The following is a 17,266-nucleotide window of genomic DNA, read 5'->3' as shown; positions in this document are numbered from 1 at the left end:
TTCTGGGCTCTGTTGGCACACATGTGGTGCACAGACATACTTGCAGGTAAAATACCCATATACATAAAATAATGATATAGGGGCTGGAGAGATGGCTCAGAGGTTAAGAGCACCAAGTGTTCTTCCAGAGGTCCTGAGTTCAATTCCCAGCACCCACATGGTGGCTGACAACCATCTGTAATGAGATCTGGCGCCCTCTTCCGCATACATAATAAATAAATAAATCTTTAAAAAAAAAATATAAATAAAGGTGTGTGCCACCATTAAAAAAAAAATAAATAAAAAAATAAAATAATGATATAAAACTAAAGGTTGGAATGGTGGCTCACACCTCTTTTTTTTTTTAATGTATACAGTGTTCTGTCTGCACATATGCCTATAGGCCAGAAGAGGGCACCAGATCTCATTACAGATGGTTGTGAGCCACCATGTGGTTGCTGGGAATTGAACTCAGGTCCTCTGGAAGAACAGCCAGTGCTCTTAACCTCTGAGCCATCTCTCCAGCCCGGTGGCTCACACCTTTAATCCCAGCACTCAGGAGGCAGAAACATGTGGACCTTTGTGAATTTGAGGCCAACCTGATCTACATAGTGAGTTCTAGGACAGCCAGAGATACATAGTGAGACCCTGCCTCAAAAAAAAATTATATATATTAGAAAAGAAGTTAACACTGGCTGAGGTGTAAAGTCAGGTTACTGAGACAACATTTGTTTTCTTTTTTACAACCTCTGCTACCTTAGATCAAAAAGATAAAAGGGCTGGAGAGATGGCTGAATGGTTAGAAGTGGCTAAGTGGTTAAAAGCCATGTGCTGCTTCTCTAGAAGACCCAAGTTCAGTTCCCAGCACCCATGTAATAGCTCAAAACTGCCTGTAACTCTAGTTCCAGGGGATCTGATGCCTTCTTCTGGCCTCCACAGACACTGTACTTACATGCACCTCCCCCACCTCATATACACATAATTTACAAAAGTATTATTTTATTTATTTTTTTGAGACAAGGTCTCTGTAGTTTGGGCTGGCTTGGAATTCACAGAGATCCACCTGCCTCTGCCATGTAACAGCTGGGATAAAGGCATGCGACACAACTCTCAGCCTTAAAATATATATATCTTTTTTTTAATTGGATAGTTAGCTAGAGAGTTGACTATGGTAACCTTTTCAGCGCAAAAAAAAGGCAAACCTGCCGGGCGGCGCACGCCTTTAATCCCAGCACTCGGGAGGCAGAGCCAGGCGGATCTCTGTGAGTTCGAGGCCGGCCTGGGCTACCAAGTGAGTTCCAGGAAAGGCGCAAAGCTACACAGAGAAACCCTGTCTCGAAAAACCAAAAAAAAAAAAAAAAAAACCCTAGCCGGGCAGTGGTGGCGCACGCCTTTAATCCCAGCACTCAAGAGGCAGAGGCAGGCGGATCTCTGCAAGTTTGAGGCCAGCCTGGTCTACAGAGTGAGATCCAGGACAGGCACCAAAACTACACAGAGAAACCCTGTCTCAAAAAAACCAAAACAAAACAAAACAAGCAAACCCCAAGATTAAACTTAGGTATGTTGTTGTTTAAGTCTCATGGCTGGTGAAGCAGCTGAATCTTTGCCCCCTTAAAGGTGGTCAAAACGGGCAATTTTCTCGGATGCTTTCTACCTGTTCCCGAAGCCACTGCTCTCGTTCAATTCGCTCCTTTCTCCACCTGGCTTCAGTCTCGTCAAGCTGTTCTTCAGTCTGATCGTCATCAGAGTCTCTGTGGAACAGATCCATCTGGGAGGCATCATCTAAAGGAAAGAGGCAAGGCGTTAGCATTTTGTGATCCTCACAGAGTGATCAGACAGACAGACACAAAACAAGCCTATAGCTGCTGCACATTGACATAAACCTTTCCCAGCCACAAAAGAAAATCGATGGTTCTTTTAAAACAGCTATGGCTACCATGTTTCGTTTGTGTGTGTTTTTTCCCAGAAAGGGTTGCAGGTAGCCAGGTTGGCATTGAACTTGTTATGGAGCTAAAGATGATCTTGACTCCCAATTGTTCTCCCTCCACCTCCCAAATCTTGGGATTACAGGCATGCCTCGTTTCGATCTCTCTTTTCTGATTTTTTTTTTTTTTTTTTGAGACAGGGTTTCTCTGTGTAGCCCTAACTGTCCTGAAATACTCTGTAGACCAGGCTGGCCTCGAACCCAGGACCTCAGTACTCTAGGTAAGCGCTCTACCAACTGAGCTAAATCTCTGGTTCACTTGTGATTTCCATTTACCATCTTAAAGTAGACAAATATACACACATAGATACCTATGTGTTTCCACCGGAATTTTCTCGTTCGTCCAGGCCCATCGCTGTGCAGATCCCCGTCAGCAAGGTACCTCTCCTGGTATAACCGCAGTCGTCGCTTATCATCATCCAACATGGTTTTCCTGCAACAGAAAAACCAAATGCTCGATACCAGGACCTTCCTGCCTGATAAATCGGCCACCTTGAGGCGCCCTATTGCTTAGAAGGGTTTGTTGGGATACTAACATGTGTATTTTCTTGATCTGACTCTCCAGTTCCTCATCAGAAGGAAGCACTTCATCAATGACGTCTTCTTCGTATTCGTCAATCTCTTCCCCATCATACTCGTCTTCACTTCCCACATCACTTCCCGACACCTCTGCCTCATCTTCCAGGTATTTCTTCAGTCTCCTAGAAAGCAATTTGAAAGATTAGAAACCAGACAAAGACCATCTACACAGACTGTGGGCACAGGAAGGAAAGCAGGAAGCCACTGTGAGTTATCTATGCTCTAGTGGATAGCCCCATGTGAGTGGCCCTCATTAAATCCATAAGTCACAAAGCAAAAACAAAAAGATGTGAGTAGGATGGGCTTGGTGGGGTAAAGGGGGGGCGGGGTGATGGCTGTCAGGATGCGGGGGGAGAGTGAGAGGGTAGAGGAATGAATGTGAGCAGACTGCATCATATACATGTATGAAGTAGCCAAAGAATTAATAAATTTAAAAAAAGCAGAACATAGAATCATCAATAATAACAGGCTTAAATTTATACATTTTGATATTATCTCAAATAATTTTTTGATAATTAAGTGGTCACTTAACCTATACTATGTGCTAATAGCTGTACTTTATAGGTATTACCATTATCTTATTATCTTAGGAACGTGTACTATTACCTCTGCCATTTTATAGTTAAGAAAGAGAAGTCCAAGGAGAATGGAAGCTATAACACTAAAAATGCCACTAGTTCTGGAAGGAACTAGAGACGTTTGTATAGAAATCATTTAATGACGCTCAGAGAGATCAGTTTACTCAAGTTCCCACAAGTAGGTGGCACTTAACCCAGCTTGGATAATCCTACAGGCAGAAACTTTTAAAATGTATTTTGTGTGTCTTCACACAGAGGTCTGGGGACACCTTGTGGGAGTCCATTCTACAGCCTTCCACCTAGTTGAAACAGGGTTTTTATTTCAGCTGCTGTATTGGATACTCCAGGCTAGCTGGCCCACATGCTCCCAGCTTGTTCTGACTCTTAGAAAAACCAAACAACCCACCAACCAAACCAACCAACCCTTTTAAATTTTTGGATTATTTTATATGTACGAGTATTTTTCTTGAGTGTATGTCTGTGTACCACATGCTTACAGTGTCTATAGAAGATAGAAGGGGCCGGGCGGTGGTGGCGCACACCTTTAATCCCAGCACTCAGGAGGTAGAGCCAGGTGGGTTTCTGTGAGTTCGAGGCCAACCTGGTCTACAGAGTGAGATTCAGGACAGGCACCAAAACTACACAGAGAAACCCTATCTTGAAAAACCAAAAAAGAAAAAAAAAGAGAGAGAGAGAGAGAGAGAGAGAGAGAGAGAGAGAGAGAATGTAACAACAGGCTGAAAGCAACAGTATAAATCCAACAGAGATCAACAGGATATTCTGGTGGGGGTCCTCTTTCCCTCTCAGCCTGTCGGCCATCAGTCCTTGAGGAGAAAGAGACAGAAGGGGCGACAGAAAGCTTTGTGCACGGCCTCCAGGAGACAGACTTCGGTGAATCAGCTCAACTTTATTCCAGAGTATAGGGAATATAGGACTGGGGAGCCTGGGGGCAAAACCCTCATTTGCATTAAGTGGCACACTCCTACCACAGGACTTAGTATATGGCAGTAGGATCCTATAGCAGAAGTCTTGTTATCAGGGATCTGTGCTAAGGGTCAAGCTAAAGATGAATCAGGCATCTGGTTTTAGAGACAGGCATCTGGTTTAGAGAGCTTTCAGATAAGGTCAGGCCTCCAGGCCCAGGGCCATCCTCCAGAAAAGACTAGGTAGAGAGCAGGAAACTTTGCTGGGGAAGGAAAGAGTTTCCATATTGCCGAGATTAGAGAAAGCTGCCAGGCTATGGCACACTGCGACCTCTACCAGCCAAAAAAAATCTCAAACATCTGGATATGAATCCAAAAATCATACATGTGCTATATGTTACCGAACATTTATTAGAATTACGTTTGTGAAAATTCTTTAAAATCATAAAATACTATAGGCTGAGTGGTGATGTCATAGCTGGGTGCTGGCAGCACACACCTTTAATCCCAGCACTTGGCAGCCAGAGGCAGGCAGTTGGGTCTCTGAGTTTAAGGCCATCCTGGTCTATAGATGAGTTCTAGGACAGCCAAGGCTACATGGAGAAACCCTGTCTCGAAAAACTAACCTCCTCTACTCCCAAAAACAAAACTCCCAAAAAACCATGGATATGCTACAAGGAGGTAAAGTCAAGATGCAAAATTAAACACATAGGGAAATTATTTAAATCTCAGTTGTGTAAAAACATTTGCATAAAAAGTTATGAAGAAATCATTATCAACACTTTCACAACATTCTGGCCAATCAATATGAATAACTACCTTATTTTTTCCCTCCCTCCCTCTTCCTTCCTATTCACCCTTCCTCCCTTCATGTTTATGGTGCTGGGGATAAATCCAGAGCCTTGTGCACACCAGGCAGTGCTCTACTATTGAGCTACACTTCCAACCTGTCTGGCTGTCCACCTGTAAGTCCATCTGTCCATCTGTTTTTGTTTTTGTTTTTGTTTTCCAAGACAGGGTTTCACTGTGTAGCTCTGACTGTCCTGGAACTTGATCTGTAGACCAGGCTGACCTCGAATTCACAGAGATCTACCTGTCTCTGCCCCCCCCCCCCCCCCCCCCGAGTGCTGGGATTAAAGACATGCACCACCATGCCCGGCTTCCATACAGTTTTTCTGAATGCTCTAAAATATGACCAGAGTGACAAATACCAAAAAATAAAATGGGAGATTGGGGATTTAGCTCAGAGGCAGAGCGCTTGCCTAGCAAGTGCAAGGCCATGGGTTTGGTCCTCAACTCCGGGGGGGGGGGGGGGGGGGGGGGGGAGACAAAAATAACAAAAAAATTAAATGGGCCATTTGTCCAAGACAAGAATCAAGAAAACCAGGAATGTCAGCAATTCATAGGAGCAAAGTTCTGGGCAATGTCAGTTATTCACGAGGTCCTTCAGTTATAGGAAGTGATTCAGCTCTTGTCATCTTGGGTGACAGATAGTAGTACCCATCCAGCAAACAGCCAGACCACACCTGAGTACAAAGAGGACATCCAGGACACAAGAAGTGTAGAAGCAACACTACTGAGAGGGTCATCAGGTCTGGGAGGTAACAAGAGATATTTAGTACAGATGTGACGTAAGTACTCAAGAAGTGGCCATAGAAGGATTTTTAAACACTATTAATTTGTGTGCCATGGCACAGGTGTGGAGGGCACAGGACAACTTTCGGGAGCTGGTTTTCTCCTTTCACTGTGGGGTCTAGAGATTGAACTTAGACAGGGTTACAAAGGAAGCACTTTTACCTGCCACGTCATCTCATTCACCTAGAATCCACAAAGCATTTATTTAATTTATGGTAACCACAAAAAGCAGAAACCAAACCAGCAAGTTTATGTAAAATGGTAGCAAGCTATACGTCAACCTAGGAGAACTGTCTAGGAGGAGGAGGAACGGACAGAACACCTACATTTGCCTTTTCATCTTCTCCGACTGCTTTAGGAGCTCTTCTTCATCATCTTCCTGGTCCAGGGCCAGCTCTTCATCACCGGAGTCACTGTGTTCATCCTGCACAGTTAGAACATCACACGCAGAGTTGCACACAATAAAAATATGGACCACAGGAAGTAAATGCTGTCGTGCTTTGAGCATATAATAAAAGTTTGTGTGCTCTTTCTCCTGTTTTTAAATTTATTTATTTTGTAGACAGGGTCTTGTCATATAATCCCAAGTGGTGGGATTACAGGCACATGGTCCTGGGTTTGAGCTCCAGTGCCATGAGACAAAACCAAAAAGCAACAAGAGGATTTGTGAAGTCCTGTCCCCATGCTTCATCATAGGACATTGCTTCTGGTAAGACGCTCAACTCAGAATTTGCAAACACTGATGATGTAAAAGCAGGAACCCGAGGGAAGCAGTGTGTGGAAATTGGCTGTGTTCCTGCCACACTCACCTCATCACTAGCAAATTCGTTTTCCTTTGAAACAAGCTGAAAGTCTCCAAATTCTTCCTCTTCACCCTCTTCCTCCCTAGAAGACAAATCACTAAGTTACTAAAATCGAACTACAAGCAGCCAGCTAAGTCAAGAATTTAAGACATTTAGCAACACCAGTAATTTCCTTAAGAAACAGGAAACAAGGTATTTTGCCTTCTGTAATTACAGCCTCATAAAGCAGAGATAGGGATGCCCAGGATGGGCTCACTAGAAAGTCTAGTCATGCTCAGGCATAGTGATACATGTCTTTAATCTCAGCACTTGGGAGGTAGAGGCTGGAGGAGCTCTGTGAGTTTGAGGCTAGCCCTTTCTACAAAGCGAGTTCCAGGACATTCAGAGCCATACAGTGAGACTCTGTCTCAAAAAAAAAAAAGAAAAACCAACAGTTTATTTTTAAGTATATTCATATGAGCTAGGTGTGGTGGCATCTTTAATCCGAAGATTAAAGAAGTCAGAAGCAGGCAGATCTCTGTGAGTTTGAGGCTAGTCTGGTCTATATAGTGAGTTCCAGGCCATCCAGAGCTAGACAGTGAGACTCTATCTCAAAAACAAAACAAAACAAGTATGTTGATACTTTCATATAAGCAGCTTCCAAAGTCAAATAGTTATTAAACACTCTACATCCGTTAGACAGATCTTCACCCTCTCTCCCCACTTCCTGTCTACATAAAACTGCCTATTCCAAAGACCATACAGAAGTGGACTTATACAGTAGCTATCCTTCTATGACAAATAGTTCTTACTCCTAGCATAACACCTCCCTGGTTCCTCCATGGTGAGGCATGTGTCATAATTCCCTTCCTGTTGGGCTGGGTATGGTGGTACACACTTGGAGGATGAGGCAGAAGGATCACTGGTTTGAAGTCAGCCTGAACTAACACTAAATTCCAGACCAGTCTGGGATGCATAGGAAGACCTAGTCTCAGACAACAAAAACAAATTTCCTTCTTTTTAAAGCCATTTAATGTGTATAAATTGTATTTAGCAGATGTGCTGGCTAGTTTGATGTCAACCTGACACAGCTATAATCACCAGAGAGGGAGCCTCAGTTGAGAAGATGCCTCAGTAAGATAGAGCAGTGTGCAAACCTACAGGGGCATTTTTCAAAAGAAGGATTGATGGGGGTGGGGCAGGGGTGCTGAGAAAGCAGGCTGAGCAAGCCATAGGGAACAAACCATAGAGCATCCCCCATGCCTCTGCATCAGCTCCTGTCTCCAGGATCCTGCCCCACTTGAGTTCCTGTCCTGACTTCCTTTGACGATGACAGCGAGGTGGAAGTGTAAGCCAAATAAACCCTTTCCTCCCCAGTTTGCTTTTTGTCACGGTGTTTATCACAGTAATAATCACCTTAACTCAGATGGCAGGCCACTGCCATTCCTCTTCATTTTGGCTATTATCAAACAATATTAAACACAAAGTATAAAAACCTATTTTATTCATTTATTTATGAGAAAGGAATTCATGTAGCTGAGGCTAGCCTTAAACTTTTTTGCCTTTATTTATTTATACATTTACTTATTTAATGTGTGTGCATGCACCAACGTGTGCATCTGTAACTGCATGCATACCATTGCCTGCATATATGGAGTTCAGAGGACAACTTGTGGGAGTCAGTTCTCTCCTACCATGGTAGACACCAGGGACTGAACTCAGGTCTTTAGGCTTGAAGACAAGAAACCTTACCCACTGAGCCATTTACCTGGCCCTAACTTCTGATTCTCTTGCTCCTGCTTCCTGAATATTGGATTAGGCACACACACACCAGGCTTTCTGGTTTGCAGGCAGGTCTTTCCCATGTCACTCACTTGGCCTGGAGCTCTGTATACAGCTGAAGATGACCTTGAACTCCTGATCCTACTCCCTTTACCACCTAAGTGCTAGAGTTATAGGTGCATACCACCACACCTGCCCACTTGAATTTTTACTTTTAAGTCTGTGTGTGTCTCTCTCTCCTTTGAGATAGAATTTCAATGTCTACGCTAGGCTGGTCTGGAATTCACAATCCTCCTGCCTCAGTCTTCCCAGTGCTGAGATTATAGGCTACCACACCTACCACTTACACTTCTTTTGAACCTAAGTGGAGTTGCTGGATCAGATGGTAATACTGTTTTTTCTAGCAGCTCACCAATGGTAAATAGATTTTTCTTATCTTCACTGATACTTAGTTGTTTATATAAAACTGTAATCATTCTAATGGATGTGAGGCAATATCTCTGATTTTCCTTCCCAGAGTTATTTAGTTTATCGCTGAACCCGGAGAATCAGATCCTAGGGTTTTATCTTCCCAAGTTCCCACCAGTCTTTGGGACTCACCTGTCTGTCGGGAAAGAGCCAGAGCAAAGAGCAAGTGCCTCTTCCATGGGGTCATCCGTGCTGCTCTCCTTCTCCTGCTTGCTCAGCTCCAGTGGAGCCACAGGGGAGGCGTCTACCTCAACAAGGAAAAGATCAGTGAGGAAGGAGATGACACCTTTACTCTCCCTGGCCATCTAAAGACCGTCCAGCTCAGTTCAGGATTTAGATAAAATGTTGAAAAGTTCACTATCCATTCTTTCAACAAATCCTCCTACTTTCTGTGTAGGAAGGTAGCCACAGGAAGACAGTAATGAACAAAACAAACACCCAATTACCTCACAGAGCCTACATCCTATTCCAGCATGCAACATTTACTATATATCAGATGAGGTTTTAAGCTTTGTATACAGGTTAACTTGGGCCAAAGCTAAAGCATTTCTTAGTTGACACTGTCATTCTAAGAAAGGAAGAGCTATAAAAGTGAAGAACTAAGAGTGAATTCCATCACATGCCTGTTTTCTGTGCACTCACTTCGAGGGGCAAGGGCTTCCTTTCAGGGATGCTGATGTAAGCTGTCTGGCTGTGGTAAGCCGGAAACTTTCACTGAATATTTACCTTGAGAAGGAAATTTGCCTGAGCAAAGATTCAGAAGTTCCTCCATGTCTTCTTTTTTGCTATTCTTCCTAGGTGGACATTTCTCTTCAGACTGAGATGTAAACTGTCCAGTACACAAATCCAGCAGCTCATCCATGTTGGCATCCATGGCGTTCTCATCCATACTGGCCAGGGGCAACTGAGGCTTCAAAGCTTGATATCGATTCCGGTGATTTCTAATGTTTAAAAATCTACAAGCACAATGAAGTGTCAGAAATTACCCAGAGAAGAGACAAAACTGCAGGTAAAAACTGCCTGATTTCCAACACTAGGGTTAGAAGCTGAACGCAACCAGCAAGATGGCTGAGTGGATAAAGGTGCTTGCTGCCAAGCCTGATGATACGAGTTCAATCCCCAGGATCCACATGGTGGAGGGAGCCAACGGCAGCAAGCTGTCCTATGATCTTCTCACGTGTACTGTGGCACATATGTGCTCACACGTATACACACACAGGATAAACAAAATGTAATTTTGAAAAAACTATAAAAAGAAAAGCAAAAAGAAGTTGATGTGAATTTCAACTTGATGGAGCTTAGAATCACCATGGAAACAAACCTGTCTTCAAGGGATCATTTAGATTAGGTTAACTGAGGTAGGAGACCCACCCTGACTGTGGGCGGCACTATTCCATGGGCTGGGGTCCTGGCCTGATTGAAAAAGAGAAAAGGAGCTGAACGGAAGCACTTGTTGCTTTCTTCTTCCTGACTGTGGCGGCCATGTGCCCAGTGCCTTCTGCTCCAGCCACCGTGACTGACCTGCCGTGACACACGGTGTCCCCTGGAACCATAAGACACAAGTCCCTTTCCTTCTTTGAGTTGTTTGTCAGGTTTATCAGAGCGATGAGAAAAGTGACCAGCACACTGCGCCTCACCCCAGAAAACAAGATCCAAACATTAGCCTCATGCTAACCGAAAGAGGGTAGGGAAGTTTTGTCAAAAGGTAAGGTACAAAGGTTGGCTTCTAGGGATGGGTGTTATATCCCAATCTTACCCCACAATCAGAAAAGAGAAATGAACAGAGAAAGCACTTACAATATCTATATGTTTGAAACAAGATCAGAGGGTCGGAATGTCAGCAAGAGGTTATTTACATTTTCTTTTCTGAGACTTTGTTCAAACTCGTAGAATATAAGACTACTGGTCGGCACACCTTCTCTTTCTCAGAAGAGAAAGCCCAGATGGAGTGACAGAAGCTCATTTTATTTTTAAACAGAATTAAGCAGCACCCAGCCCCATTCCCACCCACAGAAACACAAAACTACCTACCCATCTGCATCCAACAGTTGGCTCTGAGTGTCATCTTCTAAACAGAACTGGAAGTCTCCTGCTCCGAGGAAAAGTGTCTTAGGCTCTGGGGAGGCGGTGTACAGATCCTGGGAATCCTCTATGGGAAGTGAAGGCTCAGACAGTTTCCCTGAACTCTGGCACCAAAACAAAAACAATAGCAAAACATTTTACAAATGCCATTCAGTGTCATGACAACAACAGAAGCTGCTGCTTGCACTGTGTCATCTGCTCTCAGGCAACTACAGTTGAGGAGGACAGTGCACAGTCAAAGGAGCCCACGGAAAAATACCTCTAAGCAAGAAGAACGCTTGCTAATACACAAAGGGGGTGGATTTTTAAAGCTGAACACACATAAGCTGAGGACCAAGGTGGTGGGAGTTGGTTGGCTGGGACACACTTTATTTAGCAATGTGGGAAGTAAAAGGAGGAGGAGATTAGAAAACTATCACCACCTTACCTTAGAAGCTGAGCTGATCAAACTGGCTCGAAACAGCCCAGGGGAAGGGGATCTGAATCCACCTGCTGTAGGGAGAAAACTGGTCCCACGGCCTGTTTGTCTGTTGCAAGGTTGATAGGATGGGATTGTGCAGCCAATCAGCTCAAAGCTGCTATTGTGGCTGCTCTCCTTTGTCAGCAGAGAACAGGAGTCATCTTCATCTAAAAGAGGAGAGATACCTTTTAAAGGTCGGGTTACAGAAATAGGTGCATTTGTTTAGGAAAAAGAGCTGAGAATCAAACAACTAAAATTCACTGGCAAGCCCCTTAAGTTCTGGGCTCCCAATCATTCTGTTAAAGGTAAATTAATTTACTACAACAGCATTTCGTAATCAGGACTCATTACTCTGAGCTCTGTGATACCTGGAAATTCTCTTCCTTCTCTTCCTCTGCCTAAGGCTTTCATCAGTCTTTATTAGTCCATCAAATTATATACATTTCTTTGATCTATGTATAAAAATATTACATTTCACTCAATCAACAAATCAACATATACCCACCCACTCAGGAGCTACCATATGCCCATGGTCTACTATAAAAATGCAGTCCAGAGGCTGGAAAGATGGCTCTGCAGTTAAGAGCCCTTGCTGCTCTTGCAGATGGCCTGGGTTCAGTTCTCAGCACCCACATGGCAGCTTACAACCATCTGTAACTCTAGCTCCATGGGATCCAACACCTCTGACCTCTGTGAGTACCAGTCACATACATTCATGCAGGCGAAACATTAATACTCATAAAAGAAATATAAGTCAATGTTAAAAAGACAACAGTAGGCCGGGAGGTGGTGGTGCACGCCTTTAATCCCAGCACTCGGGAGGCAGAGGCAGGCTGATCTCTGTGAGTTTGAGGCCAGCCTGGTCTACAGAGTTCCAAGACAGCCAAGGCTACATAGGGAAACCCTGTCTTATCCAGGCCTCCCCAAAAGAATGTGCTGTCACTAGAATAAAAAAAAAAGAAAGAAAGAAAGAAGGAAGGAAAGAAACAAAGAAAAGTTTTCCGTAAGAACCACTACTTACCCAGTTTGCCAGACTGCTTGCCCAAGTGTTCATCTGTTTCCGATTTTTCTTCAGTAGGAAAGTAACTATAAAATAAAATAGTAAACTGCTTGAGTATCTGTTCTTACTCTTTACTCCCTTGTAAGAAATTCAAAGGGTGGGCTGGAGAAACGGCCCCATGGTTAAGAGTGTGCACTGCTCTTCCAGAGGTCCCAAGATCGATTCCCAGGTCCCACATCAAGGGACTCACTCCAGCTCCAGGGGATCCAATGTCCTCTTCCGGCACCTGCACTCATGTGCACATAACCACACACACAGACACACACCCCTTAAAAAAAAAAAAAATACAAGCCTTTAGAAACCCAAAAGAATTTTGTATTTCCTTTGAATAACTTACCCCATCTTGGAAGAGCTGTCCTTAAACAGAAGTAAGGTGGAATCCGAGGAGAGGGGCTTGGGAACAGAGAGGTCAACACACTTGCCAATTTCACTACTGCCATCCGTATTTTCTTTGTCTGTCTCTTTGTCATCTTTGGTTTCTGTATCTTCACTACCAAGAAGAAACTCTGTAGTCTATGCCAATCACGTAAAAAAAGAAAAAGGTGAACTTGAAACAAGTTCAGTCTGGGTACTCTCAGCAATGCCATTCCCTGATACTCTTTATAGTTGTTTTTATTTTTTGGTTTTTGGGGTTTTTTGTCTTGTTTTGTTTCTTGAGACAGGATCTCACTCTGTGGGCCTGGCTCCCTGACTAGAATGAACTCACTCTGTAGACCAGGATGGCCTGGAATTCACAGAGATTCACCTGCTTCTGCCTCCTGAGTGCTGGGATTAAAGGTGTGCATCACCATGCCTAGCTGACTTCACACTCCCAAAATCAATACAAAATTATGAAGGAAGATTAGATTAGCATGTTACTAAGGTAGTAAGGGTCTAGAGGAAGAAGAGTAACCACTGATCACAGTCAACCACAGACTATGACGTGCTGTCCAGCTCAGCCGCTGCCTTCTCTTTATTCAGGGTTAAACACTAACCATGTCTTTCAACTGACAAGAGAGCTCTTTTCATACCTAACAGCCACATAACCAATCATTGCCTCCCCTGGGGCATAAAACTCCTATGGAACAGGGCCAAGGGCTCATCTATAAATGCCCTTCTTAGTAAGGAATAAGATTAACTTAGGAAGACCTCTTGCTTGAGAACTTATTCCAGACCTCAACCTAAACAAGAATAATCGCTTTTCAATATCGGTCGAAGAGAAACATAAAAGTCCTTATTAATAAGTTGTTTTCGCCGGGCAGTGGTGGCGCACACCTTTAATCCCAGCACTTGGGAGGCAGAGCCAGGCGGATCTCTGTGAGTTCGAGGCCAGCCTGGGCTACAGAGTGAGTTCCAGGACAGGCTCCAAAGCTACACAGAGAAACCCTGTCTCGAAGGGGAAAAAAAAAGTTATTTTCAATATTAGCACTACGTTAAAGTACATGCACTAACAGGTAGAAACAGGACACACACAGCTGTAAACTGCAGGCACTCAGTATTGCCAACAGAACTGTATGTGCTGAGCTTTGAGCACATATAAGATAGCTGTTAGTTCTTTCTTTTTTTTTCGAGACAGTTTCTCTGTGTAGCCCTGGTTGTTCTGGAACTTGCTTTGTAGACAAGGCTAGCCTCAAACTCACAGAGATCCACCTGCCTCTGAGTGCAGGGACTAAAGGTGTGCACCACCACCACCTGGTTTAGATAGCTATTTTCATCCATACTCCAGGCACACATGTGGTACACACATATACATACAGGTAAAACATACATACACATTAAAACAAAAAACAAACTTTCTGCCGACCAGAGAACTCTGTTTCAGTTCCCAACACCAGCTAACAATCATTTGTAACTGCAGTTCCAGAGCATCCAATGTCCTATTGTAGCCTCCACAGGCACTGTAGGTAAAACATCCCTACACATAATAAAGAAATCTTAACTCTTACTTTCTCTTACACATCATGACCAAGTAACAAAATTACATAATTGCCCCAAACCTCCGGAATGTCTTGATCCTCCTCCTCTTCTTCAACCTCCTCTTCTCCATCTTCTTCAGACTCCTCCGTCATTTCTTCCTCTTCCTCCTCCTCCTCTTCAAAGCCATCTTCATTATCTAATTTAAATAATGCCTGGCGCTTTTGCCGCTCCTCAAACCTCCGCAGTTTCATTGCCTCCTGCAATTTAGCTTTTAGCATCTGCAGCTTTTCACCTGAACAACAACAAAATCAGTAGACTGTAGATGTGACCGACTACACAATACAATAAATAAACATGCAATTTAAGTAACTCTATTTGTATTCTAGACACCCCAAAGGAAAACCAAAGACCTTAGTACTCTAGGCTTTTACTTATGTTTTTTGTTTTCCAGACAGGGTTTGTGTAGCCTTGGCGTCCTGGAACTAGCTCCGCAGATCAGGCTGGCCTCAAACTCACAAAGAACCACCTGTCTCTGCCTCAAGTGTTGGGATTAAAGGCATGCACCACCACTGCCCAGCTGGCTTTTACTTATTTTAACATAGGATAGTATAGAAGACAATGTCTACACCCAATTAATTATAAGTAACTGTTTAAAGGATGGTGGGGAGAGAATGAGGCTTCAGAAGTCTGGAGCTCTAAGGAACAGGAATGCAGCTCAGTAGAAAATCACTTGATTAGCCTACAAGGGGCTCTGAATTTGAGTCTCAGTGCTGGAAACGTAACAAAAGAAGCCATGACAGAAAACAGCAACATACTAAATTTATATAAAGACAAACGATTAAAAAGTAAGCTTGGTAAAAGAGATAATTCTCCTGCCTCAGCCTCCCAAGTGCTGGGGTGTGCACTTGTGTGCACCACCATGCCTAGCTTCTCTATACATTTTTCTATAGTATTTATTACTTAGTAAGTGCCATTTTAAAAAATAAAGTTATAGTACCCACCCCACATCTCTCACTGTGCAAGTCTCCAAGGAAAAAGGTTCTGTCTTTTTACAATAGGGCCTTCAATAATAAATACAAATACCTGGTTTTGTGTGGCTTGCTTCATCCAGCTTCTCAGCTGCCAAAGTCACAGGCACCACATCTGCCTTTAGCTCTTCCTTCCCGTCACTGCCCAAGTCCTTCACTATGATGTTCACATTCACCATCTGACGAGGCCTGGGAGTGGCTGCTGGATTAGCGTGTCTCCAGAAGCGCTGCTTCAAGGCTTCCAATTCTAAACCCAAATGTGAACCAGTGCGTCAGTTTGGCATGCTCCTGCTCTTTCCTTGAAGATTCCAGTTAAGAACGATACGTCTTCCAGCTTAACAGCATCAAGGAAAACAACAGAGAAACCAAATCCCCCTTGCTTCTTAAGGTCTGCACAAAATTCATATACTGTCTCTCTGTTTTAAAAAACAGACATTTTAAAGCAAATTTTTATTACACTTATCACTGTGTGTGTGTGAATGCACACCATGGCACATGTGTGGAGGTCAGAGAACACTTATTAGAGTCAGTTCTTTCTTTTCATCTTGTGGGTTCCCGAGATCAAACTCAGGTCTACAGAGTTGACAGCAAGTGCCTTTGGGCCCTCTGCAGCCACTGCTTCATTCTTAGTATCAAATCAGTAGTAAAAACAAAAAACAAAACAAAAAACTCGCCTGAATTTCAGCTATTAAAAAGCTTAATTTGGAGCCTGGTGTGGTGGTATATACCTTTAACCCCAGCATTCGGGATTAAAGAGGCAGATGTGTCTCTATGAGTTCAAGGCTATCTTGGTCTACATAGCAAGTTTCAGGCCAGCCAGGGCTACATAGTGAGACACTGTCTCAAAAAACAAAATAAGTTTAATTTGGAGCTAGAGATGGCTCAGTGGTTAGGAGCACTGGCTGCTCTTGCAGAGGACCTGGGTTTGGTTCCCAGCACTCCAGTTCCAGGGGAATCCAATGCCTTCTGACCTCCAAGGGCTCCTGCACACACGTAGTACACATTCATATACTCAAGCACATATATAAAATGAAACAAATAAATAGTAACTTTTTAAAAAGAGGCAAGATTAGTTTTAAAAGTATAAAAATGAAAAGCTTATTTTTGGTGGATCTTATTATTTTGTCTGTTTTTAGAGACAGAGTCTCATGTTGTCCAGGTTTACCTTGAATTCCTGCTCCTCCTCCCTCTGCCATCTAAGTGCTGAGATTACAGGTGTGCACCAGCACACCCAGCCAATGGTTAATTTTTTAAAAACATGCATCCAAATCCCATGTTAGTAGTAATATGGTTAGCGTCTACATGTGTTCTTTACTTGCCCTAAAGATGGAGACAAAACTTTTCTATTGTGTTTCTTTCTTTCTTTTTCTTTTTTTTTTTTAATTTTAATTTTTTTTGAGACAGGGTTTCTCTGTGTAGCTTTGGAGCCTGTCCTGGATCTCACTCTGTAGACCAGGCTGGCCTCGAACTCAGAGATCCGCCTGGCTCTGCCTCCCAGAGTGCTGGGATTAAGGCATGCACCACTGCCACCTGGCCTTTTATTGTGTTTCTAACAATAATTAGCAGTAAAAACACAACTCTAAAAGATGTTGTTTCTACTTACAGACAAAAGAGCAGTGAGAGAAACCCTAAGTCTGCCTACTATTTATAGTGGCTCGGTAAACTTGGAAGCAACAGGTGGCACCAGCAGAAAGGGAACACAAATAGGCAGATCATTATTGATGCTAATAAAACAAAGCAGTTGAGTAGGAAGAATTCACTAAGGCCCTAAAAGGATACTGAGGAAGTACCTTCATTCATAACTAGAGAAAGTGACGACTTTCGAGGCTCTTGTCTTGGGATCGGTGAAGCAACCACTCTCTTTGCCCTTCATCACGTGACTCAACCATCCCTTACTCTCCTCCCTCAGTCTTTTCCTAGTATCTCTCATCTCTTGCCAAGTGAAAAAGCTCTGCCCCAGCTCAAGTCTATACCAGTAGCTTCGGTCCACTGTTCTCATTTCCACTAACTAGAGCTAGAGACTATTTCCT

General features: G+C 43.4%; 1 protein-coding gene across 1 annotated transcript in view; it reads right to left on the bottom strand.

The window, feature by feature from the left end:
• Nucleotides 1–17,266, bottom strand: part of Clspn (claspin) — a 33,981-nt gene that overhangs the window by 3,717 nt on the left and 12,998 nt on the right. The window contains exons 9-21 of the mRNA XM_059255884.1: nt 15,292–15,483; nt 14,289–14,500; nt 12,650–12,825; nt 12,274–12,338; nt 11,220–11,419; nt 10,742–10,896; nt 9,437–9,666; nt 8,843–8,954; nt 6,488–6,563; nt 6,005–6,102; nt 2,500–2,664; nt 2,275–2,396; nt 1,634–1,761 (exon numbers count right to left, since the gene is read on the bottom strand). Of these exons, the coding sequence (XP_059111867.1) occupies nt 1,634–1,761; nt 2,275–2,396; nt 2,500–2,664; nt 6,005–6,102; nt 6,488–6,563; nt 8,843–8,954; nt 9,437–9,666; nt 10,742–10,896; nt 11,220–11,419; nt 12,274–12,338; nt 12,650–12,825; nt 14,289–14,500; nt 15,292–15,483 (1,931 nt within the window). The remainder of the gene's footprint in view (nt 1–1,633; nt 1,762–2,274; nt 2,397–2,499; nt 2,665–6,004; nt 6,103–6,487; nt 6,564–8,842; nt 8,955–9,436; nt 9,667–10,741; nt 10,897–11,219; nt 11,420–12,273; nt 12,339–12,649; nt 12,826–14,288; nt 14,501–15,291; nt 15,484–17,266) is intronic.

This window comes from Peromyscus eremicus, chromosome 2 (assembly GCF_949786415.1).
Source record: "Peromyscus eremicus chromosome 2, PerEre_H2_v1, whole genome shotgun sequence".
NCBI lineage: Eukaryota > Metazoa > Chordata > Mammalia > Rodentia > Cricetidae > Peromyscus > Peromyscus eremicus.
This window is presented reverse-complemented; position numbering and strand designations above follow the sequence as displayed.